We start from the raw sequence: 27,855 nt of genomic DNA, 5'->3' as shown, positions 1-27,855 counted from the left end.
CTATTTGCTAAAAATAAAACACTTTAAATCACAGTCTATTGTCCAATAGTGCAGCTATGATTATAAATAGTGATTTAGATAAAATTCCAAAGCGATGGTTAGTGGGTTTTAATCCGAAAAGTAGGAACGTATGATCATTAGTAGGAAAAATACTGATCTGAATCATCCTGTTCTACAAATGAATTCTGAAAACATATCAAATGTATCATCAGAACATGATAATTAGTTAGATCATGTTAAATACATCATAAGTCAAGCTTCTAGCAAAATTAATATACTGCGATGTATGTACAAAAGCTCGAAAGTGTAAATTTAGAAGCCGCCAGAATAGTTACTGGTGCTGACAAATTAAATAATATTGAAAAATTCTACAGTGAGGAATATTGGCCTAAATTGATCGACAGAAGACAAAACCACAAAATCATCTAATTCCATAAAATGCATTACCTTAATACACCACTATACATTAGCAATCTTGTTCCTGACCAAATTTCATCAGGTCACAATTATAGGACTAGACAGTCTGAAGTTATTACTCAGGTTCGTTGTAGAACTAGCATATATGCTTATTATTTCCTTCCCTCTATTGTAACAATTTGTCAATTAACATACGTAACAAGCTATCCCTCTCTTGTCTCAAAACTTATCTAAAAAGATCATCTCCGCCGGAATAACTAATTCATTTCTACTGTGGGACACGTCTAGGTCAAATCTATCATGCCAGATTGAGAATGAAAAGGAGTTCATTGATTGATCATTTGTTTAAAAAAAATTTAATTCCCTCACCTGTGTGTACCTGTTTTTAAATTGAGGATCAAATTGTTTCCTATCTACGACATAAGTATATTCTCACTTTACCATATAACATAACTGTGAGTCTATTACTGTCTGGAGATGCTTCTCTTTCCATCGAAGATAAAACGAGAATATCCCTCGCTGTTCAATATTGTCTTGTAAATTCAAACATATTTTCCATGCTAATGTAGCATGTGTATATTTTGTACGTCCATATCTTAGATTAATACCACATTAAATATATATCTACAACCAGATGGAAGCAGCAAATCCCACGTTCACGTTTCTCCCATTTTATTAACAACAACGTATATAATTATTTGATGAAATTCCAACTGATGTTTTTACAATAGAGTATATTGTCATTATGATCCGATGCCCTGTTTTATCATGTCTATGCTGTGTTGATGTAACGTCACTCTATATACATAGGTGTAATATTTATAAAAGTGTCTTGACTTCTGATTCATTTTTGCATCAGCTATATGTTGTATATATATTGTTAAATGAAAATTGACAAACAAAACACAGCTTAAACTCACAATAGCACGGTATATTGGCGGTCTCATCGACTGTTTCATTAATGTTGCATCTTTTCGCATAAAGCTATCAAAAGTTAAACTTAACTTGAAAATGACTATGTTCTTTATATTCTTGCTATTCCAAATCATCCTAAATATATAAGTTGAATATTGAAAATAGCAGTACATATATATGTAAATAACTACTGCAATTCATAGCCGCAATGGAATTGAAAACAGAAAAATCCATTCAATCCCAATATAGTTTAAATTTGACTGATATAGGCGTATGTAAATGTAATTTTTTATCGATAAGATCTAATTTCAATTATACCCATGATTTTATATCACACACGTGAAAAGAATAATATATTCTTTTCTAATTCAAATTTCTTTACCGAACGCCAAAGTGTGTTGTTATAGCATGTAGATTGTGCGACAGTCATGAGTGAACTTAGCAATCCGATAGACCAATTATAAAGAAAAAAGATTTATCTTATATAACTTGTTATATTGTACGTACAACTTAGTATCTCGTACGTACAACTTGTGAAATCGTACGTTCAATTTAGTATCTTGTTCGTAAAACTTGTTATATTGTACATACAACTTGTTTTATTGTACGTACAACTTAGTATCTTGTACGTACATCTTAGTATCTAACGCTTATAGCTTAATCTATTGCGCTGGTCGAGTGGTTAAGGTGTCCCTCCACCTCTGGGTCGCGAGTTCGAAACCTACGTGGGGCAGGTGGCAAGTACTGACCGTAGGCCGATGGTTTTTCTCCGGGTACTCCGGCTTTCCTCCACCTACAATACCTGGCACGTCCCTAAATATCACTGGCTGTTAATAGGACGTTAAACAAATTAAACCAAAATAAACCAAATCTCGTACATACAATTTACTATTTTGTACGTACAATTTGTAATAATGTACATCGACTTAGTATCTCTTTCATACAGTTTACTATCTTGTACGTACAACTTGCTACATTATTTTGTATATTGTGCGTACAACTAAATACGTAAGACTTTGATTGACCTTAGCATCTTGTACGTCTAACTTATCATAATGTAGAACTAAGCGTGTTTCGTAAATGTTTTGAATGTGTTAAAACTTAAAGTCGACTCCAACCTCAGACAGAGATAACGAAAGATTTACAAAACTCTTTGGTCTAAGGCATAAAGGACGAGCGCTAAGGACTAGACGAAAACATATTGTCAAGAAAGAAGAGAAAAAGTGGTAAATGGACGTTTCAAAACCCAGATTTCTCTAACGTACGGTCTAGCAGACTACATACTTTCGTCTCGTGATTCGTGAGGTGTAACGCAACGCGCTGTTTTTAATTTTGTTACGGGATCCACTTTTATTTAATGCACATGCGCAGTGAGGTCTAATTTTGCATTAAATTTTGTCTCTATAGGTGACGAAGAAATTTTGACGAATGGAGTTTTGATTCACACCACATCTACCTCTGCGTTAGTACGGACAATTGTGCGAATTGCACTTTATCAGTCCAGTTTTATATGCAATTAGCAATAGCCTCTATTCACGCAGGACAACTTTCGGTTTTCAAAACGAGTTAATTTGTTATTCTTCCCCGGCAACAGTAGTTATGGATGCTGCAGACGCCGCAGGGAAAAATATTTAAACGATATTTTCAAGGTTAACGTTCTCACAATAGCCAGGGTCATATGACGATGGATGTCGAAGAGATGCATAATATAATGTACCAACAGACAAGGTCTTATGAGGACGGGTGTCAAAGAGATACCCATAGACAAGGTCATAATTATGACGATGAGTGTTAAGGAGACACCAACTGACAAGGTCATATGTAGTCTTTTCAATGTCCCTTTAAGTGGAAGAACATATGACAACCTTTATTTTAAAGTGGACTATAGAAAGCCTTATTTTAAACTCTTTCAATATTTACAGATGACGTATAAGTATCCCTCCCCGACCCTTTCCTCGCTCCTGCATAATAAATCGAGATCTGCCAATGTTACCCCCTGCAAAGTAACGATGTCGAGGAAGAGGTAATGTGTTAAATAAATGGCCAAAAGTACCATGATCTATAGTATTAATAATTAATCATGTGCATCATATCAGAAATAATTTTAAGATAACACAAGCATTCTATCTATTTGACACTTTACGAGTTACAATGTATAAGTAGTAATTGTACTTACATTAAAACCAATGGAAATCTTCATCAAATTCAAAAAGAAAAATTGCTTTGACGGGTATGCTTAACCAGTCAGGAATGACGCTGCTGTGCATTTCTATTAAAACATGATATTTTATCCTCTTCCTCTCATTTTAAATGAACAATGCATTATTTTGTCAGATCTTTCATTTCTTATCTACGGCAAACACTATTTCCCTTCAACCTCACAAGAAAAGAATTTTTTTATCTCGTCTTTCCTATCACAAGCGTATTTCGCGTCTCAATAGCCCTCAGTGTCGTGCGATTTTGCATAAGGTGTTTACTCAATAGCCCTACCCGATTTCGTGAACTATAAAACGACTGGATAACAAAATAAAGACGTTAAAAACACAGAGGCTTGGTTCTTGAATTACATGAAAGCATCCAAGCAGAACACAGGTATGCATATCCTAATGTGAAGTAGGAAGTTGTCGATACCCCGCAATCCTGCTGATACGGTCACAAGAAGACATGCGTGCATTGCTGTTGGTATGGAATGTATTTCATGAGCATTTTAGCCTCTTCGGAGTACGTAGATTTCGGATGTCGGTATCAATGAAGAAGATGATACATCATCAACATTATTGTAATTGAGATTCCGTCGATTGTTCAACAAGATGTCAAGTCTCTATTTTACCGAAGGTAAGAATAGCAACGATCTCTAACGCATCTGGCATAGTTTTGCTGTGTACATTATTAATATATTATCATGAATTACAATTTTACTTCATGTTGACCTATTTCAGTGGGCGCATGCTCCAAGAAATGAATCGATATTGCTTGTATAAGTATTGAAAGTGTTGCAGTATTTATATTTTATCTCAGGAAGCACAGGTAACAAAAAGATAAGAATATATACAGGTATGCTCATTGTGCCGGTTATTAATAACGAAACCAGGTAAGTGGTACAATCTAGCGTTAAGATACTTGATACAGGTGATGAACTCGACAGCGATGAACAAAGGCACTCTGTTTTAAAAAGCAATTGCATAATCCTATGCGATTGCATTACAGTCGTATCCTGAGAAAAGGAAAAAAATATTTTGCTTCTATTTTGCTAGTGCATTCATGGCTACTTTACAATCCATCAACCCATTGTGACATAAAAATGAAACGAGAATATGAACCAGGAAGCATTTAGTTCGATGTAGAATTACAGTCTCGGGTAGATGTCAGTGTCGGTTATTGCTTTTTAACTGTAGCTATGTTTGCAGAAAAGGATAACATTTTGACATGCAATTAAAAAAAATCAACCGTGTACAAACCGTTTAGAAAGTTGTTATTTACACTGCATGGTCGTAACCCTTCTTGTGATAAACTAGTTTATGCAATGTTTTCTGTCTGTGTTGAACAGTTACGTTGTTTATACACGTATTTGTTAAATTTCGGAAGAATGAAACAGCAGAGCAGCCAGTGTTTGGACATCAGGACAAAGTCACATTAGCTACATTCAAAATATATATGGCCGACATCATGATCGTATTGGGAAAGAATCTATTTCTTATATGAGATCTGCTCGATCGTGGTTGTAATGCGAAGTTGTTCCGCTATCATCCCCTTTGTTGTAAAATATAAATCATCCTTAATTTGACGTATATTTGTAATACGAGTGTCGTCGATGAAGCAGAAGACGCTTACTCCTCAAAAACGCCTGGTCTTATTTTCTTTGTACTTTGCAAATAAAGAGAATAGTTTAAAACGATGTAATGAAAATATCCCGAGAACGAAAGTACATCAATAACTATCAATCATTCTCTATTCAAATTGAAGGTTTCAGGTAATTTGTAAGACTCGAGCTAACTCATGCTTACACATTTTGGTGGGATGGTATATCGAGACTTAATTTCTTGGAGGTTTGCAAGATGTGTTTTTGTTCAAAGTGCTACAATTGCCATCAACACTGCATCAAATTGAAAATTGAATTATTAATAATTCATGTACATTGTATATTAACTAATATTTATATACGTGTATATCTATAACCATATTAAAAGAAAAATACAAAAGCATTCATGAAATGATTTTGCGTTTATAAATTACACTAATAGCTCGAATTCTCGAACTTGTAGGTGTTATTATTTTATGTTGAACCGACGTCAATGTGGAGCACTTTACCAAAATAGGAAGAGCTATACGACCATGATGAGGAATGAGGGAGAGGTGAAAAATATCCACAGGATGAAGAGGAACAAAGTTTCTAAACGCCATCTTGGTTTTTTACTGAGTGTTGTGTCTGTCTGCTGCCTTGTGCTGACTGTGATTGAATCATTGTATGAAAAGGGATGATTCCGTTCCTTATTATTCGGAGTTCGATTATCCAGTGAAAATGGATTTCATCACAAGTTTTAAAGAATACAAAGCAAACGGAAGACTGCCTACAGATGAAATAATCAATCCACATCCATTTCAATACATTCATTTAAGAGAGGAATGCAATTTCAAAGAAAAGGGAACAGCTCCTCTTCTAATATTAGTGAAGTCTACAGCGACTAACTTTCATTTACGCCACGCTATTCGAGCGACGTGGGGTAATGTTACGGGAATGAACGTTGAAATTGCGTTTTTGCTCGGATACCGCGCGGATCAGAAAAATGACGTTACTAAAGAGATGGAATTGTATGGTGATATTGTACAGGAAAATTTTGAGGATTCTTATATGAACAATACGTATAAAACTATTATGGGATTTAACTGGGCCGTTCAGTACTGTAACCAAGCCAGTCACATTGTGTTTGTTGACGACGACCACTACATAAATATCCCTAACATAATTAGTTATATCAACACACTGCGTGTATCATTTAATGATGATATTATGGTAGGTAACTTGTTACTTGAGAGAAGTCCATTTCGATTCAAATATTCAAAATGGTATGTGTCCTCAGAGCAATATCCATTTGATAAATGGCCGCCCTATTTAGCTGGGGCTGTATTTTTGATGTCACGTGAATCAGCTATAAAAATGGCATTTGCATTTCCATATATAAAATATCTCGGCATTGATGACTCGTATCTAGGAATAGTAGCAAGTAAGGTAGGTATAGCACCTCGTCACGAGGCACGATTTGTTATACCACCTTATTTACTGTATACAGATCCCTCACAAATGGTATATGGCGAATTTAAGGACTTGGCAGAATTCAAAATAGTTCACAGTAAACTTGAGTACTTTGCTGAGGTAAAAATGTGTGTTTTTACCTGGAAATGCCAGTTCGCATTTTTACTTTGAAAAAAAAAATCAAATCTTTGCATGTATTTAACAGCAATGCCCTGATCCTTTACAAGTGAGATTTGCTGATGGTTGCATACACATATCTCCAAGTGTATTCATTAAATTGAAGCATTATAGATTTAATAATTAAAATAAATAAATATATACTAATTTTGTGTGTAAATGCATGTATATAGATCTATTTTGTGTTTCTATCATATATACTAATTTTGTGTGTCTATAATTCTTATGGATTTATTTATCGTGGTTATATTGTATAGGTTAATTTGTTTGTGTTTATTTGGTATATATCTGTTTTGCGTAGTAGTATTGTATAGGGTTAATTGTGTGTGTTCATTTGGTATAAATCTTTTTTGTGTGGTAATATTGTATAGGTTAATTTGTTTGTGTTTATTTGGTACATGTATACATCTATATATATATTGCGTGGTTATATTTCATAGGTTTTTTGTGTGTGTTTATTTCGCATAAATCTATTTTTCGTGTTTATTTGACATTTTGATTATTCTAAACCTGATGTCTTCGGGACCAGCCTGTTTACACAGGTATCACGTTCATAGAGACGTGTAACTGTCAACAGTGATAACATTTCACAAGCTTGATACATGTATCGTTGTCAGTATAATGTGACCGGGTGGGGTGTGCTGCTGGATGTCTTCGGCAGTATGCTTCAGTGAGGTAGCACTATAAATCGGCAAAAGTTCCGGCCTATCACAAGGAGACTTAACACGAACATATCGCAGCCTCCCACAACACACATACGCAATCACCACACGCATGCATGTCGCACGCACGGGAGGCCGTCCTTAAATGACCTTAGATGTTAATAGGACGTTAAACAAAATAAACCAAACCAAACCAAATGTATCTTATTTACAAGTACATAACAAAAGGAACTATTCAACTTCTGACAAAAAAAGTGTCTGTCATAGTTGTATGTGTGTTAGAAGCAGATATTGCATGAATAAATGAACAAATGAAGATGAAAGCAAACATCTAGGTAGGTCAAGCCCGAGCCGTGCAGTGTATTGGTCAGTAATGTTGCCATCGTCGTTATCGTTTAAACATAAATTTTACTGTCTAAATAGTCAATGACAAAATCGTTTTCCTAGTCATCCGAGTGAGTCAGCTGAGTTACATTGCCGTGATATCAGCATCCAGATGTTCTCTATCAATTAGACGCTCGAAAGGTTTATTTTAAAAGAACACATTTCAAAAGTGTTCACTTTATGTGACAATAATTACCTGGTGTGGAGAAAATTCGTGGACTACTTCGAGATGCATATCAAAATAACAGGTATGTAACACCCGTGAGCGCCTCCATCAACAATTACATGGCCGTTACCTTAAAAAATCGGCAATCTGTGAAGGTCTTCGAAGTGTTCGTCTATATTGTTTCTTGTTGGAAAAACATGAAGGCCGGTTTTGTTCAGATATATTTTAGACGCACACTTATAACATGGTCAGTTCAACGACCATTGTTTTAAGAAATTAAGAAGGAAAATGCCGGAACCAGCTGACATGAATGCCAGAATAGACAGGAGTCCTGATTTGACAGAATGGTTTTGACAAGTTATACTATAAAATTACATTTATTTGTATTTATATTACATATATATTTGTTTTGTCTGTCTATATTGTATACATCCCCCCCCCCCCCCCCCCCCCCCCCCCTCTTTTTTAGTGTGTGTTTATATTATATAGATTTATTTGTGTGTTTATATTTGAATGGATATATATATTTATGTTCGCTTTATAATGAAATGAGGTCGTGAGGAGTGATGCTATTATCTTGGAGCTGATAACAACGTCATCACATTTATGACGTCACAATCCAACAATGGTGTAACATTGTAGCATTGTAGCATTTATAGACACTTATGTAGAATCGGCACGAAATTGAAGGAATTTAAATAACACTGAAATATCTTGCAATGATTTGTTTTGTCGCTACAGTATTTAAACGGTTTCGTCAATCAACGAATAAAAATCGTGTGAAAATTGTGTTTTTATATTTGATGTTCATATTTACTTTTTACTAATTTGTATACCATTTATGTCTGATGTTTGTTGAAGACAGTCATTCTTACGAATATAAAAGTTGACGGTTTCCCAAACATGTTGATATTTTGAATTCCTTGGTACTATATTCACAGATAATGTTATTATAGTGCTAAGGATACTTAATTTCGCCTCGATGACTAATGCGCATCCTGGCCATATCATTTGATAAAACATGTTGTGTAATGGAGATATATGATAAAAACATGTTGTGTAATGGAGATATCTCATAAAACATGTTGTGTAATGGAGATATCTGATATAACATGTTGTGTAATCGAGATATCTGATGAAAAATGTTGTGTAATGGAGATATCTGATAAAACATGTTGTGTAATGGAGATATCTGATATTATACAATTATTGCCCTTGTTCCGGGTTGACATGAATATTTGACCACCCGAGAGGTGTCATGTCACCCGAGGGCGTAGCCCGAGGGTGACATGACAACTCAAGGGTGGGCAAATATTCATGTCAACTCGGAACAAGGGCAGTAATTGTTTTATTATACCGAAAAAAAACATAAGTTTATTAATTTTGGTATCAATAAGTTTATTTATTACTATCAACAGTTTTTAAGAAAAGTTTTTAAGAGGTACCCCATCGTCTTTCTGGACCCGGCATAAAATTCTCCCAGTTGAACTTTCAATGTATGGACGTCGAAGTTTTCACAATCCTTTGGTCTAGGCCTACCTGTTGCAGATAGGAAATGTCTAAAGGAATCCACGGCCACATTGATGACCCTTTTGGTGTTTTTAGAATCCTTTTCTTGCAATAATTTCGCCAATTCCTCCTCTGTTGGCAGACGATAGCGTCCGCCGGCAGCCATTGTTGTTGTCAAGCAGAATACTCGGAACTTCTCTGATTCGACTACTTTTGAAGACGTTACGGAAGAGAGTTCCGAGTTGGGGCTCACGAGAGGGTGACATAACGATTTTGGAGGGCTCACGAGAGGGTGACATAACGAATGTTTTAAATCACGTGACATGTTTTTCACTAATCAGAAGCTGTGATACAAGTCTGAGGTATAATAAAACATGTTGTGTATTGAAGATATCTGATAAAACATGTTTTGTATTGGGGATATCTGATAAAACATGTTGTGTATTGGAGATATCTTATATGACATGTTGTGTAATGGAGATATCTGATAATAACATGTTGTGTATTGAAGATATCTGATAAAACATGTTGTGTATTGGAGATATCTGATAAAACATGTTGTGTATTGAAGATACCTGATATAACATGTTGTGTAATGGAGATATCTGATATAACATGTTGTGTATTGAAGATATCTGATAAAACATGTTGTGTATTGGAGATATCTGATAAAACATGTTATGTAATGGAGATATCTGATATAACATGTTGTGTATTCGAGATATCTGATAAAATATGTTGTGTATTGGAGATATCTGATATAACATGTTGTGTAATGGAGATATCTGATATAACATGTTGTGTATTGAAGATATCTGATAAAACATGTTGTGTATTGGAGATATCTGATCAAACATGTTGTGTATTGGAGATATCTGATAAAACATGTTGTGTAATGGAGATATATGATAAAAACATGTTGTGTTATGGAGATATCTCATAAAACATGTTGTGTAATGGAGATATCTGATATAACATATTATGTATTCGAGATATCTGATGAAAATTGTTGTGTAATGGAGAAATATGATATAACATGTGGTTTAATGGATATATCTGATAAAACATGTTGTGTAATGGAGATATATGATAAAACATGTTGTGTAATGGATATATTTAATAAAACATGTTGTGTATTGGAGATATCTGATAAAACATGTTGTGTAATGGATATATTTAATAAAACATGTTGTGTATTGGAGATATCTGATAAAACATGTTGTGTAATGGAGATATCTGATATAACATGTTGTGTAATGGAGATATCTGATATAGCATGTTGTGTAATGGAGATATATGATTAAACATGTGTAATGGAGATATCGGATAAAACATGTTGTGTAATGGAGATATCTGATATAACATGTTGTGTAATGGAGATATCTGATAAAACATGTTGTGCGATGGAGATATCTGATATAACATGTTGTGTAATGGAGATATCTGATATAACATGTTGTGTAATGGAGATATATGATTAAACATGTGTAATGGAGATATCGGATAAAACATGTTGTGTAATGGAGATATCTGATATAACATGTTGTGTATTGGAGATATCTGATAAAACATGTTGTGCGATGGAGATATCTGATATAACATGTTGGGTAATGGAGATATCTGATATAACATGTTGTGTAATGGAGATATCTGATATAACATGTTGTGTAATGGAGATATCTGATATAACATGTTGTGTAATGGTGATATCTGATAAAACATGTTGTGTATTGGAGATATCTGATAAAACATGTTGTGTATTGGAGATATCTGATATAACATGTTGTGTAATCGAGATATCTGATATAACATGTTGTGTAATGGAGATATCTGATAAAACATGTTGTGTAATGAAGATGTCTGATATAACATGTTGTGTAATGAAGGTGTCTGATATAACATGTTGTGTAATGGATAATAATAGTTAATAACGTACAAATATTGACAATATTAACATCATTTGGACGACGACAGCTAAAGAAATAATAATAATCATAAATGGTACGAGGTTATAGGACTCTTGTTTGTCAACGGAAAGTTAAACGTAAGAATATAGCGTGCACATAATTCACAAGAAAATAATTTCAGAATGTAATACAATAATACTGTGATACATCATAATAACCTTTGTAGCAATCGTTCTAAACAGATAATTCGTTGGTGATCAATTATTGATTTTCTTCAGTTATCGATTTTTGATTGATGATAAAATTTAATCTGTTATTCGGTTACAGATTGATTAATGGTCGGTTGATTATTGTTTACGGTTGCCGACTGAGCTGCACGGTAAAAGACCGTTTACAGATGAGACGTTAGTTCTGACAAACAATTTTTTTTACCAAATGCAAGAACATTGACAAGAATAAATAGAATAATAATGCCATACCAGAGAACTACGTGACCCCTGGTCTCTTGTTTTTCTACGGTATCTAACTTACATTTTGCATTGACATATACTTTTATTATGTGTGTCTTTTGTACACAATCATAGCAAAAGAACTGCATCGTTGTTTTTAAAGCGTTCCTAGGCAACATTTTACTGTATCATACGAAACTTATGATACAGTGGAAAATGTACAAGGTTGAAAATTGATGATTGATTTATGAAACTAAAAAACGGATTACCGCTGACCTCTTAAAAAAGAGAGTACATGAGCTGTAATTTCCATTTGATTTTATTTCGGTTTTATTTCACCAAGAATTTTCATGTATAAGTATACTCTTTACTGCAGCTTTAAGCTAATCACTTTTAAAAGTCACAATTGGAAAATGATAAATGCTATCAGTAGGAATTCCTTAATTACGAAAATTAATTAAAGTGTCCGCATCCGTGTTTGTAAATATCTAAATAAGTCTAAAACAATATCATTATAATTCAATAAGACCTACAAGAATACATATGTTACCGATCGCTAGCAGAACGCTGTGCACGGTATCACGCCCACGTGACTCTGTTCGGTTTTCTCTGTGTGGCATTGTTTACAAAAATCAACCAAGGAAAACAGTGTTTTTTTAAACACATAAACATATATTTATAGAACTTTTTTACGGCACAGGCTTGTATATCGCTATTTCTGAAAGCTATTTTACTATGTATGAGAAAAAATACCTTTTAAAGAGTATGAAATCTTCAGCTAGACATGCTTTAAAACAACAAGGAATATCGACGTGGTAATGAAACTCAAACTCAAACTCAAAATCGATCAAATGGGGACAAAATATAAACAAAAATACAGAGTTGCGTGTAAACTTCTGGAAAAGATAGCAATTCGAAATGTTTGAAACATCGCTTTCAGTGAATTTAAAAAAATAAAAACGCCCAGACAACACGGTGACTAAATACTAGCGTCGGTAAGGATTTGAGCCAGATAAAATTATATCGATTAAGGGACATACTATTACATAAAACATTCATGGTACCGGAAATTGACATAACTGTATATATGCATAAACTTTCACCTCGGTGTTTTTATCTCCGTGGTGGTTTTCTTTTTTTCAAACCTGTTCATTAATCATGTAAGTTTATCTCGCGTCAAAATCTAAGAGCATTGTAGTGTCAAATATCAAATCTTCGACAAATAATGTTCAATACTTGTTAAAAATATAGCCAAGAGGGATCTTCATTTGTTATCGGCAGTATGGATTTGCTTTTCGGAACCGAACGTTTGCTGATATGAAATTAAAAAAAAAAAAAAAAACGAATTAAAGCTGGCAAAAAAAAAAAAACATTCGTAGGAATTGACATGAATTATCACTTTGAATTATGCATCTAAATAAATCAATATGCATGAGTAAAGATATGTTTGTATAGGCTTTGTATTGCTTGATGATAAATTACCCATCGGTAATGGACCATAAACATACATTGTGTAATACTAGCTGAGCTTTAGCACTGCTTGGGTATCTTATTCAATCTACGAGACCTTGATATTTAAAACTTTAAAAACATCAACAAACACACCACAGCCTGCACATTCATATGGAGATTTGAGATAGAAAAACGTGCAATGGTCCTACGAAACCAGTTAATATCTAATGATTGGATTGATCAGGCGATATGTAGGCTCAACAACAAGTGTATTTTTGTCACAAGGTTTAAACACAGGCGACTGCTTCTGGTTGGTGTTTATAGAAAACAATATTCGATCCTGCTTGTATACCTTATTGATGTAGTATGAATAAGATCTAATAGATTTTTTTCTATCAATACTAACCAGAAGCTACGAAAGCCGGTTGGGACCATTTTCGTAGAAAAAAATAAAAAAAAATTCGCGTAATAACGCTAAACTATCGCGTTATATCGCGAAACTAACGCGTTATATCGCGAAACTTTCGCGTTATTACGCGAAACTAACGCGTTTTTTCGCGAAACTTTCGCGTTGTTACGCGAAACTAACGCGTAATATCGCGAAACTTACGCGTTATTACGCGAAACTAACGCGTTATTACGCGAAACTAACGCGTAATTACGCGAAATATTATTATATGACTGTGATTTCCCCCCTTTCCAGATTGGGCAATTCTAAACATTATCCCTTTGATCAAATATTATTATCAACCCCGAATCCGTGCCTCAGTGTAGGATAAAACACCCCCGTCCCTTACCCCCACCCCCCGGACAAAAGCCCCTTCTATATAAATTTAGTTGGTATACGTTATATACTATTAGTAAATCTGTATTTTTTAATAGTATTTTATCAATAATCATCGATTACATGGTGCCATCAGGTTCCTAAAACATCTCCTTTTTCAGTATCTGTGTCTCAAGTTATAATATAATGACTGCCTTACCAAACATGTTGCTCTGTCTTGTAATCATTTTAATTTTAGGAATGATTAAAATCAAAGAAATCATATAAAAAAACAAATTGATACCTGTGCAAATAAAGACATTTCACTGTTGATACACATGAAGACATTAATGATATATTTCTTTTCATGAGAATACAACATCAATGAAAATGTACATATATTGAAATTAATTTTTTTTTTATATAAAGGAGCTTTTGTCCACTTTTTGATTAGTATGAAGGGGCTTTTGTCCTAGGGGCTAATGTCTGGGGGGGGGGGGGGGGGGGGGCTTTTGTCCGTACCCTCTCTCGCTACAGAGTGATACAACCACCCAATAACTCGAATACGCACCCAAATATAATAACAGGGACTCTCCCGCAATCCGTGACGTCAAATCCAGGGTGACATAACAATCCAACAACTCGATTACACACCCAAATATAGTAACAAGGGAATGTCCAACTATCCGTGTCGTCAAAAAAGCATGCTTACATGTACGTGTAGGTATGTACTCCCGGACAGAGTTTAATAGACTGAATTTTTAGATGTTTTAGCATTTACATTTTGTTGAATTTTAAGCAATAATAAATAATGAAGTTTAAATTCATTGTTGACTTTGACTTTTTAAATGTCATTTTGAACCTTTCTCCAGTCGATCACTATTATTTTTTCAATCCTATGACAGGTAATGATAATCATTCTGTAATATGAAAATGTTGCAGTTTTGTCATATAATAAAGCAGTTATCAACCTGTTTTCAGGTGAATACGATGACCTTCGGCCTCGGGAAATATCATTTTCTCGAGTTGTTTATAAATCATCATATTTACCTGAAAACAGGTCGATAATTGTATAATATCACGAAACTTTTGCGTTATAATGCGCAGCAGGTTATATCAGACGATGAAATGGTTTCAGAGTATCAGATACTGACTGTAAAGATGGAGGGCGAGAACCAAGATTTTTTTTTTCTGTCCAGAATTTTGTAATTCTTTGAGAATGAATAATGCAACATCGTATATATCCGAGAACTAATTTCCTTATTGTTAAACACTATCGTTTCAAAGTTCGTTTACGTGTTGAATTGTTTAAAACAGCACTATCCACTATTGTTAAAAAAACTCAAAATTTCAGCTTGGGATAGGAGGCTTAACTCAAAATAAAAAACTCACTAAACTGTCGTGCCTCATGTCAATACTCTTCAAAAGTAGCCGATACTTCTTATAACTATCAATATATATTCGTGATATAACGCGTTAGTTTCGCGTAATAACGCGTAAGTTTCGCGAAATAACGCGAAAGTTTCGTGTAATAACGCGTCAGTTTCGCGTAATAACGCGTCAGTTTCGCGAAATAACGCGAAAGTTTCGCGATATAACGCGTTAGTTTCGCGTAATAACGCGTTAGTTTCGCGTAATTACGCGAAAGTTTCGCGATACAACGCGTTAGTTTCGCGTAATAACGCGAATTTTTTTTTATTTTCTTCTACAAAAATGGTCCCAACCGGCTTTCGTAAGAAGCAGACGCTCGTGGTTTTTCAATATATAACTTATCTCTGTGTATGCCGCTATTTCCTATGAAATCGTCTGTTTTTTATTCATTTATTTAATTTGTTTTTCTTTCTTTTTTTTTCCCCTTACATTTAATTTGTCAATGCCATCAATGTCCGGGATCTTTCGATCGCATGGGCTCCTTTTAGCAGCCAATGTCATATGAGAACGACACTTAAAAGGCGTGTTGTCATTTTATAATACCAGAGCATTACCCGGTATGTCCAATTGTTATATAAACATAATAGTGTTTACATCAAACTACCGTTATCTTCGCCGCGATCATAAAAACATGATTGTATTTCACAGAGCGTTCTTTGCTTCTTACCTGCAGTTTTAATTTTGTTTTGTATTGTTTAAACTTTAACAGTTACTGCCCTTGTGTTAGAGCTTTTTGCGTGTTGTGGATTATGTCTTGTGAGAGACTGCTGAATATTCGTATTAAAAAAATCATTTAAGAAACTAAGAAGTACAGTACAACAAATCAAAAATATAAAAGATTTGGTAACAAACTTAGAGCTTACGTAAAACGTGTTCTTATCAGAGGTAGACATAGACAGACATAACATAGCGATATCCTGATTATACAAATCATGGAATGCTGATGTCAAACAAGCATATTGCTGTCCGAGTAATGATCCTATTTTCTCTTACCCTGGACAGGGATATCCGCAGTTTTACCGGGGTAAGATTTTCTTTTAAAAAACTGCGGATATCCCTGTCCAGGGTAAGAGAATAATAGAATCTATCACTGGTCTGTTCCGTAGACAGGGATATCTCAACCCGAGTGTAAGAGTTTGGCTTACCGAGTGCTGGCCAGCCAAAATCTTACACGAGGGTTGAGATATCCTTGTTTGCGGAACAGACCCGTGATTGATTATTTTTCTCACATACTTGCAGCCAAATGTAAGTTTTTATGAAAGTTTTTCATCGCGCCATCTTCAATGCTCCTTGTAATGTGCGTCAAAATTGATGACGTCATCATTTACGACTTGGTTACTCAACGTAAAATGATGACGTTACGTTATTGTGAGCGGCGTCATATAGCGCGTGGCAGCTGTCTTTACCCACTCTGTGTAAGATCGATTTATCTTTTCCCTAGCAACCGCCGGATAACCCTCTGAAGTATGGGAGAAAAGAAAATCTCACCCCGGTAAAACTGCGAATATCCCTGTCCAGGGTAAGAGAAAAGAAATTCTCTCACCTTGGACAGTGATATCCGCCGTTTTACCGGGGTGAGATTTTCTTATCTCACCCTAGGGAAAAGACAAGCTACATGTGCTCTTTGCACGTTCTTAACAATTGCATTTCGTCACGTCAACAATACCATGACGTCACGGCAACAGTACAATGACGTCACGTCGACAATTCAATCACGTCACGTCAACATTTCCTTGCATTGATGTAACCTTAATATTAGATACATAAGAGGCTAAACAGGGTAAGAGAAAATAATCATTCACCCCCATGGCAGTGAGACAGGGGAATCTCAACCCTCGGGGTAAGATAATTAAGCTTCCAAACACTCAGCAAGCCACGTGTTTAGCAACTTAAGAATCTTCCTCTCCGGTTGAGATTCTCCTGTTCCACCCCAAGGGGGTGAAATTCCATAATCATACAATAGACCATGTATACTGTATGTAGTAAAAGATAGTAAACGCATATCATACTAGTATTATGTCATTACACAAGAATAAGATACAACCCTAGAATAAATTTGGCATCAGGTCCGTGCTATCACAAGGAAAACAACGTCCGCCATCAGGAGCAAAGAGGTCTCATAAGGTGTTCGGAGTTATGTTAACTTGATTTATTTTACAACAATAGCGAAAGAAGTTATATATTTTACCAACTTACTCCAATCTCGTGTTGGCCCAGATGGAATGGCGTGAGGTAGAAAAGCGGAGTATCTGCAGAAAACCCTTGTTTTCGGGAAGGTTATCCATATCTTACCACGTCCGAACGTCCCCATTTCTTTCGTAACATTTTACACTTTCACGCATTTTGCCTTTGTTGAGCGTTTGCCTCTATGAATTAAATATGCGGGGTCCTCTCCCTTAAAACACGTTCTAAGTAGTTTTACTCAATATCTTTTATCTTAGAACGTGCTGATCGGTCCTTCATACTTACCTCTGTAATAAGCAGTAAGGATGAATTCGACTGTTGTCAGCATAAATTACATTAACATTCCCCTCTCAAAACGTAAGGGACGCCTTCGTTCTCTACTGATGAGAGTTTTGTCAAGACAGACGAACGGCGTTATGAAGTAAGTACATAGTTGTGAGCTAAATGGATGCTTATTGCGTTATTTCTACGATTAAGACAACTATAATATCTTATCAACAACATTTCTGTTGTTGATTTTGGTGACGAGATTGTCCATTAGACTGTTGGTTTCGGAACTACAACTGTAACTTGGCCCCTCTATTGGCCGAATGATTATATCGAAGAGCTTATCAGAACAGGTGATACAATGGCAAAGTCCTTCACCTTTAACAATAAGTTAACAAAACTTTCCTTGGTCATGTCGATCTACCAGGTAGAACGCGAAATTAAGGAAATTAAAGACTTTTCAGAAAGTAAAGACTGGTCAACTTCAGCCGATTACAGCTCGATCTTCACTTCCAACGTGCCTAACACAGACAATTGACAATTAAGCTGTATGACGATATAGATTTCCGCATTAATATAGTTATTTACTATACAAATTTCTAAAAATCTATTTCGTTCAAGCTTCTTTCCGATTGGTAATTAAACATTTTTAGACAGTAGCATTCCTGCTTCCCCAGCCTACATTTTTAACAGGTCCTAGTTGAAACTCTTGCTAACCATTTAGTTGTTACGTCACTGTCTATTGACGTTCTTAAACGTTGAAACAACGTGTTTAATTCATTTCTGGCTTACAAGTGATTAAACTGGAAAATTCAAGTGCATTTCACAATTTCTCTCCCACACACTTACATAATTGCATATAGTGCACGTGATGAACATATAGTATGTGGTCGCAACATGTTTTGCTGATCATGTGTCGTTGACCTCATAATGCCTCTATTTTCACAACTGGATTTCCATACCCCCCCCCCCCCCCCCCCCCCCCCCCCCCCCCTCGAAGTTAGGGGCGGTATACTGGAATTGTGGAATTGGCCTGTCCGTCTGTCTGTTTGTCCTCCTGCCGTCCCATAATCTTGTCCGGAGAACTTCTACTAAAGTACTATTCCGATTTCAACAAAACTTGGCATGTATAAGCAGTACAACATGAAGTTGTGCATCGCGACATTTTTTTTACGATAATGCATTTTTCAAAATGGCCGCCGACTTTGATTGGTTGAGGCTTGTCAGAACAAGTCCTACTAAAGTACTGTTCTGATTTCAACAAAACTTGGCATGTATAATCAATAAACCAAGTAGTTGTGCATCCCGACTTTTTTTGACGATAATGCATTTTTCAAAATGGCCGCCGACTTCTGATTGGTTGAGGCTTGTCCAGAGAAGTCCTACTAAAGTACAAAACAGAATTTAACCAAACTTGGCATGAAGTTATGCCCAACTAAAATAAACACAAGTCAAATAACAATGTTATCAGGAGTGATAAATATTTGTTACATGATACATGATGAATGCGTGTCTGATGAATTAGAAACAAAAACAAAAACAAAAACAAAAAAATAGTAATGCGATCGTCATGGAAAATGTCTGTATCCAGTTATGACCCGAATCCTTTATACCGATATATATCCTTTCAGCTTGATGGTATTCTTTTTTTATTCCAGATTATATACGGTAACGATATCTGACATTCCAGTTACCATGAGAACTAGCCTGAGTTTCCTCTGGCCTGACACCATGTCTAGCCTACACCAGACTTGGTGTCAGGGCTAGAGAATAATTGGACTACACGAGGACAAACATACGCATAGAGGCAGAAAGTGATTTTTATAAATGTATTTGGGTTGACGGCGCTTGATGGGTTTTTTTTATCTAATTTCAAACAAAGATTTAAACCATTCCGTTGAAAACATTAAAAAAAAGGGGTATAGAGTGGTATTTTAATGGGAATAATGCAGCTATTATATTTCCCATATCTTTTCGTCCAAACGAGAGGAAAATGCGACTGACATTGTTTGTTTATATTGATCTCAAATAGTCTTATCTCAATCCGACAAAGTTAAAGTGGTAACAAGTGATTCCATATAAAATGTAAACTTTATTTTATAAAAGAAGTTCTATTACATTATAATAATCACGCTTGAAGGCGAGGATGGACGCGCGTGACGGGTCTTGGTATGAGAGAAAACCAGAGTACGCAGAAGAAACCCACGTTGTCGGACAGGACACCCGTTCCTTTTCACTCGAATCTGGCATCAATAAAACCAGCGGTATAGGGGAGGCAACTCTTCCTATACAAATGTACGTAGATACGTCACGGGCCTCGTGATGGTTCACATACAAACGCTGATCAGTATTATTGGTTAAATGTTTAACCATTATTTTTTAATGAAAACACTCGTTTATTGCACGTTTATAAAATATCATTAAAGAGAAACAACAAAGTTTAAGGATTTACAATGTATTGATGTGGAGAACCCAAACCTTATATGAGTAGTCTTATATTACCACTAAAACCAATGTAATCAGTTTCTGATAAACTAAGATAAACTCTCATTGGGCTTTTTCTACCAAAAATCCCCCCCCCCCCCCCCCCCCCCCCCCCCTTGTTATGTCTTTAAATTATAAACCCATATTTCATCACTACGGCAGCGAAAATGCGAAGACTATATGCAATGTTGTTTTTATATCATATCTTGGCGATTTAATTTTTATACATGTATTCTAAATGCACTATACACTATGAAATTTCATAATCTGGTATCTATATTTTATTTATACATAGTTAATATTGGTATGCACAACCATGCAAGCAGTATATCATTATGGCCCTCAATATCAATACACGGAGATACATCACTTCGGAATACGAATCAAAGATGTGAGAGTCACTCCGTCCATTTTACTCTCTCGCCATTCCATACGAAGTCATCGGAGCCCCTCGGATTTCATTGGCTTCTTGAACCAGCGCACAAAATGGACAGAAAAGCGCAACCAGCAAGTCGTTACATAACGTTCCGTCTATTCCTTTTTCCATCCGAATCTTCCCTCGGATGTTGACCGCTGCCACAAGGTGAATGACAGGAAACAGGTAAGTCAGTGCTACAAATATAAAAGAAATAATAATTATATCTAGAATTCTGCAGTCAACATAAACATTTTCAATATATTGTAAACATAACTCTCTTGCATATGAGTGCACGTTTACATCAAAGATACAACATATCACATATGACATATGTTACTGACACAAACAGCATTTGCATATTCTCTGAGAACGCGATAGCAGTAGCTAGATGCGTACACATACATGTAATTTTCAAAAATTAAATAAATAAATAAAACAAAATATGATTGTCATAGTGTTGTTGTTTTTTTAGAATATCGAGTACTGAGAAAGTAAACGCTTAGATATAATTTGAAAATAAATAAAGTGGTTAAGGTACTAGCCAAACAATAGATATTTTTTTTAAAGCTTGTCAAAAACAAATTCTTACTAGCCAGTGAAACATTGAGTTTTAGCGATAAGAATAATTATCCAAAACATCATACGAAAGTATGCGTTTATAGCTCGTGGTTTCTCTTCGATAAAAATGTTACATCGCCGATAGCATATATACTTCTTGTCACAAACAATGTCTTAAATGAAATTCATTGTAACAAAATATATATATAATAAACACAACTCAACGAAAATAAAATAAAATAAAATAAAAAACAACAATAACAGCGTTATAAGATAATAACTTACAATGCCACAAGTTATAGATATAAAAAAAAATCAGTATGATATTAATTATTTATCCACGTTCAATTCATCGATCAAAAGAGAAGTTCAAACTTTTGTAGAGTGAATACTTTTTGTATTGTAAAACTCATACACAAAAGTTCAACAGCCCTTTACTCTTTTATCATTTTTACATCATTTTTTCATGATAACACAAAAGACACATACTTTCATTCAAGACTTTCAAAAATACACACGTGCTGCATAATAACAGCCCATTCTTGTTTTTAGTCTGTCATAATCTATTGTTGGCGTTGATATAACACTTTTTATTGACATTTATGTGTTAACGGGATGTAAAACAACAACAAATAATCAATTATTAGCCAGGGCCGTTCCGAAATATACATATATAAGCACAGGGACCTCAGAGCTTGATACAGTCTACGTGTATTTGGACCTTCCCTAGTGTGAGTAGCACATTTTCAGATGCTATGAACACCGGGGGTGTCATGTTTACAGGAATTTTAATCTAACCATCTGAGAACGTCTGAAAACAAATAAATCGTAGACTGTAACAAGCTCTCAGGTCCCTGTGATACACACTAGGGAAGGTCCAACAACACGTACATTGTAACAAGCTCGCAGGTCCCTGTGATACACACTAGGGAAGGTTCAAACACACGTACATACACAATAGGGAAGGTCCAACAACACGTACATTGTAACAGATTCTCAGGTCCCTGTGATACACACTAGGGAAGGTCCAACAGCACGTACATTGTAACAAACTCTCAGGTCCCTGTGATACACACTAGGGCAGAAGGTCCAAACACACATACGTTGTTTTCGGGTCGCTGTGTATATTACAAATAGTTTAAAGCACATTTTTAGAGCTACACACTAAATTATCTTCAACCCTCTCTGGGTTCCAAACACTATCCTCAGGCAGACTGAAACTGATAAATGTACCTAGTATTTCTTTCTGTGGTGCTTTACTTTCCTAAGGGATTAATTTGTCGCTCTTCTAAGATGTAGCACGTTAATATGAAAATCAATTAGAAGATGACGGATCTGTCTCATTTGCTTTTGACCTCCATCATGTTATTATAATCCTTCCGTAGAACGTTTTATCATCGACAGGATTTGCATCGCAAGCATGGCTAGTTGATTTACTGACCAGAAGAACATTTCACGCGGAGAAATAGTAAGTTGTCTTCTGACAAGGTATTCTCTCGGAGAGAGAGAACCCCACTTTTATAGGCGAGATTAACGAGGGTCAGATACAAGCAAAATGGAGACTGGGATTCCCTTGAAAAAGTACAAGCGGGTATTTCTCAAAAGCATTTCACTGATCGAGCTCATGATCATTTTCAGTATGAAATTCGGGACTGTCTGCAAGATATTAGAACTTTTATTTAGATTTACTTAGAAAATTAAAAAAAAAAAAAAAAACTTTCTGGTAGGCGCTAAAGCTCACTTAAACAGGACAGTATCGTGTGGTACATGTAACCACTAACGACGACTATAATTGATAAAACGAAGATTGTACCGGTTATCAATAATCCCGGATAATGTTTATCGGACATTGTAACACGTGTTACTCGTATGATATGAGGCCTGTTACATGTACGGCGTGGGTGAAGTATCGTTTTATCGATGTGTGACCTTAGTTTACACTGAACTTAACATTAACACACTGGTTTATTGACCTTGGTTACACGTTACTTCTGAGCATATATTCCAAATTGTCGTCTGAGCATTAGGTATGATCCAACATCAGGAAGAAGATCCGACGTGTGCAGTTCGATCCCTAACCACGGCGGTTTATGTTGCTTAGATAATGAAAAGGCTTGTCCGGCCGCTTTGTGTGTTAACATAAGTCTTCGCCTTAAGGGCTCTTGAAAGTTTTCGACTGACTTCCTGTACGCGGTCCAGTTAGGTAGTCACTAGCTACTACCAGGAGAGAATAACCCGACCTGACTGTTTCCAAACATTTATATTTTCGCCGGTTTTTTTTATAATCTGGATGAAGAAGTGCTGGAGAGGAAAAATCATTAGGACTTGTGGAGGATATGAACACTGGTTCGAGAGAAAAAATGGAATGATTTAAATGCTGGTATAATAAAACAGTTATTGTATGGGTATTTCTGGAAATAGCACTTTTATTGTCCCCCAAGACATGAACTATTTCCCTCGACTTCGCCTAGGAAACTAGTTATGTCTCGGGAGACAATAAAAGTGCTATTTCAATCACATCTATACAATAACTGTATACTATACCATATCAGAACGTAAAATTACGTACTTGCGAAGTCGCAAATTTCATGGAATAGACGTTCGTATTGCGTCAGTGATATGAGTATTATAATACATGTACATGTATGAACATGCATAACTTACTTTGGGTATTCCACAGTATAAATAACTTTATTTCCGCTGTCAAGAACGCTCTGTGGTAAACCCAGAGGTTTCGGTTTTAAACTTCCGTGTTCTTTGTGTAATCATATATGAATACATATATCTAAATAAGTCACGTGGTTTAGGGAATGCAATGCCGGAAGTAATACATTTATTTTTGTACAAGTTCAAGATTCATTAAATGTTATAAGATGAAATAATTTCATTGTGTTCTAACTTCATTTAAACAGCGCTCAACCTGGACATGTATACACATACGTACACCTAGAACTCGGTAACTTTTCAACGGTACCTGCTTTGGGCTCGGTATAACTGTGACAATGTGCCAACAAATACCGTTAAGCTAGTTTCACTTTCGTTTTAATAGACAACCACATTACCTGTAGGTGATGATTTTATCGGCGATTGATACCACCATTGTGATAACCCTAACCTTAACGTTTCAGATCAATACAGTATACGCCAGACTGCCTACCAGACCCCAATCTCCTGGTAAAACAATTGACCAGCTATATTTGTCTCTTCCTTATCAACAACCCACCCCCACCAACTTCCCACATTAAAAATTCTGATTTATTCAAGAGACAAAACCTTTAAATTGAATTTTATTGTTAATTGTTTTTATTCTTGATCTAGAGACAGGATACAGACCGAGAATACTAAGAAAAGATTGTTTCGGTGGTTGAATTTGTCTTACCACAGATGCAACAGCTTTCCCCGACAGCCTCTGCGTTCTTTCCGAATGTGTAACAAGGCATTATATAGGTGATTAGACATAGCGTACAGTTGTCCATACATCCTAGTAGTCCGTGTTGCCAGTAGGAAGACATTCTGGTCACTTACGGTCAGTCCAGTTTTAGCTGGTCAAATCTCCCTCGGCCACTGTCGCACTAGAGAGTGTTCAATTTACGGAGTTTCGTTTAAATATCAAAGCTCCTGATCGTTCATTACCTAGATGAAAAGGAATAGACTGGTCACTCGGCTGGACAAAACTGGTCACTCCGTGAAAAGTTAATTACATATGTATCTCAGCTGAAGAGTTACATCTGTGGCTTCCTACCCACCCAAACGACTTAACAGATCAACAATATCTTGTGCATGTATAACAGGAAATTTTACAAAATCACACACCAGTACACATACGGTGTATACGTGTGTAATTGTAACAGTCACGAGGACCGGCTGTCACATGACAAGCAATCACGTGGTATATTGTTTATGCCTCATAACGTCTTACTATTCCCTGTTATCGTATAGCGACCAAAGTCACAGAATTGTCATTTAACCTCCCCACAATTCAATTACACTGTTAAGATACCAAAGCATGGTCATCTTATAGCGTCCAAACTTAATTAGGTCAAAGTAAATATATCTAAAGCTAAAAACAAAATAAATCCAATTAAATTTACACCGGTTATTCTCATCTAAATCTTTTAATAACAAATAAAATACACAAAAAAAAATAGATAAAAAAGAAAAAAAGTCATCAGATCAGAACTTCAAAACTAATTTTAAAGAAGTACTCACCTTCACTTCAAAATTCAGTTGTATCAGTTAAATATACAAAGCTCAGTCAACTTAACTTCAAATTTTATCAACAGTTAAAAACATACAAAATCAGTATGGTAAACATAACTCCAAGACTTGATCAACAGTCAAAATATACAAAAACCAGTTCAAAAGTTAATAAACAGTTCAAACACACAGACATCCGTATTGTGACCCTTACTTCTAAGCTTGATTTACACAGTAAAGTATAAACAAATATGTATGTTTTGTTTTAGTTATTACACTTGAAAATGTAAATGTAAATGTAGGTATCCATCACTATTTCTGCTTTGGCTTGTTTTCGCAAATATACGATACATTATTTTTCATATTTCATTATATATTATTTGAATCAAATGAATCTTATATGTAGGCACCGATATTACTGATGTTTCAACTATGAGACAACTACAGCAAGGATATTTATATTGAAACAGATAAGATTAGCCTTTTGATGACGGCTGTGTTGGTTTGTGTTTAGGGTGTATGTGTGTGGAATGCTACAGGTATATTCAAGGAACGAATACAATTATATATACAATTAAAAAAAAAAACGTATCTGCAATAAGTCAGTGTGATAAGTTTGTATGCAAAATTCTTTGCTGCCATACCTGATGTTGCTAGAGTTGTCTCGCCTCGTATGAATATCTTGATGTTTCAAATACTTCCTTATTGATTGCCGAAGGGGCATCATGTATGAATAGATAAAAGATAATTTAAAATCACAATTAAGGTTCGGCAATAAATGACGAGGGAGCAAAATGTCAAGTAATCCATGTTTATCGGGTAAACTTGTACAATGTGTATCACGTGGGACGGACTATCGGAGGATCGGACTGTTAAACTGAGTGTCACCGTTTGTTGAAACAAACAACAGACAGAATATCAAAAAGAAATTCCCGAATTCTTATGGGGAGGAAGGTCCGACTGCTAAAAATACACAACTCGGCATCAGTAAACATAACTCGGTATCAGTAAACATAACTCGGCATCAGTAAACACAACTCGATATCAGTAAACACAACTCGGTATCAGTAAACACAACTCGGTATCAGTAACTATAACTAGGCAACAGTAAACATAACTCGGCATCAGTAACATAACTCGGTATCAGTAAACACAACTTGGGATCAGTAAACATAACTCGGCATCAGTAAACACAACTCGATATCAGTAAACACAACTCGATATCAGTAAACACAACTCGGTATCAGTAAACATAACTCGGTATCAGTAAACATAACTCGGCATCAGTAAGCACAACTCGATATCAGTAAACACAACTCGGTATCAGTAAACACAACTCGGTATCAGTAAACACAACTCGATATCAGTAAACATAACTCGGCATCAGTAAACATAACTCGGCATCAGTAAACACAACTCGGTATCAGTAAACACAACTCGACATCAGTAAAAACAACTCGGCATCAGTAAACATTACTCGGCATCAGTAAACATTACTCGGCATCAGTAAACATAACTCGGCATCAGTAAACACAACTCGGCATCAGTAAACATAACTCGGCATCAGTAAACACAACTCGGTATCAGTAAACACAACTCGGCATCACTAAACATAACTCGGCATCAGTAAACACAACTCGGCATCAGTAAACACAACTCGACATCAGTAAAGATAACTCGATATCAGTAAAGATAACTCGATATCAGTAAACACAACTCGGCATCAGTAAACATAACTCGGCATCAGTAAACACAACTCGGCATCAGTAAACACAACTCGGCATCAGTAAACATAACTCGGCACCAGTAAACACAACTTGGCATCAGTAAACATAACTCGGCATCAGTATACACAACTCGGCATCAGTAAACACAACTCGACAACTATACACATGTTGATAAAAACACAATTTTACGATGGGACAGAAGGAGAGGGATGTTTGTACATTTTTATAAGATGCACAAAGATATGAAAATAAAGCTCTTTGCGTTTCATGTAAACAAAAAGATATGAAAATAAACTCTTAACGTGATATGTAAAGGTGTACCATAGTACAAAAAGATATAAAAAAAATTTTGCTCTTAGTGTACTTATTAAAATTGTATCCTATCATGTACTGATTTATAGAAAGGAAAACGCAAATCAGCTTGTGTCCTGTGTGGTACATAAAGATCATAAACAACTTTTCGAAAACACTCGTTACTTTCACAAGAATAAATACCAACAGCTGATAACAGCCGGCAAAATTATTTAAATATTCATA

The 27,855-nt window shown here is 35.4% G+C and overlaps 2 protein-coding genes across 2 annotated transcripts; one reads left to right on the top strand and one right to left on the bottom strand.

The window, feature by feature from the left end:
* The first annotated feature begins 3,954 nt into the window (after window positions 1-3,954).
* On the top strand, window positions 3,955-7,244 carry LOC117317336 (beta-1,3-galactosyltransferase brn-like). The gene is made up of 2 exons (XM_033872136.1): window positions 3,955-4,167; window positions 5,595-7,244. Exon 2 carries the CDS (start codon window positions 5,798-5,800, stop codon window positions 6,752-6,754), a length of 957 nt encoding a protein of 318 aa, XP_033728027.1. The 5' UTR covers window positions 3,955-4,167; window positions 5,595-5,797; the 3' UTR covers window positions 6,755-7,244.
* A 12,766-nt stretch (window positions 7,245-20,010) lies between these two features.
* LOC117317335 (cell number regulator 10-like) lies at window positions 20,011-25,267 on the bottom strand. The gene is made up of 2 exons (XM_033872134.1): window positions 24,774-25,267; window positions 20,011-21,030 (listed from the first exon to the last, which is right to left on the bottom strand). The coding sequence occupies exons 1-2, from the start codon at window positions 24,904-24,906 to the stop codon at window positions 20,831-20,833; spliced, it is 333 nt and encodes a 110-aa protein (XP_033728025.1). The 5' UTR covers window positions 24,907-25,267; the 3' UTR covers window positions 20,011-20,830.
* Window positions 25,268-27,855: the final 2,588 nt, after the last annotated feature.

This window comes from Pecten maximus, chromosome 19 (genome assembly GCF_902652985.1).
Source record: "Pecten maximus chromosome 19, xPecMax1.1, whole genome shotgun sequence".
NCBI lineage: Eukaryota > Metazoa > Mollusca > Bivalvia > Pectinida > Pectinidae > Pecten > Pecten maximus.
This window is presented reverse-complemented; position numbering and strand designations above follow the sequence as displayed.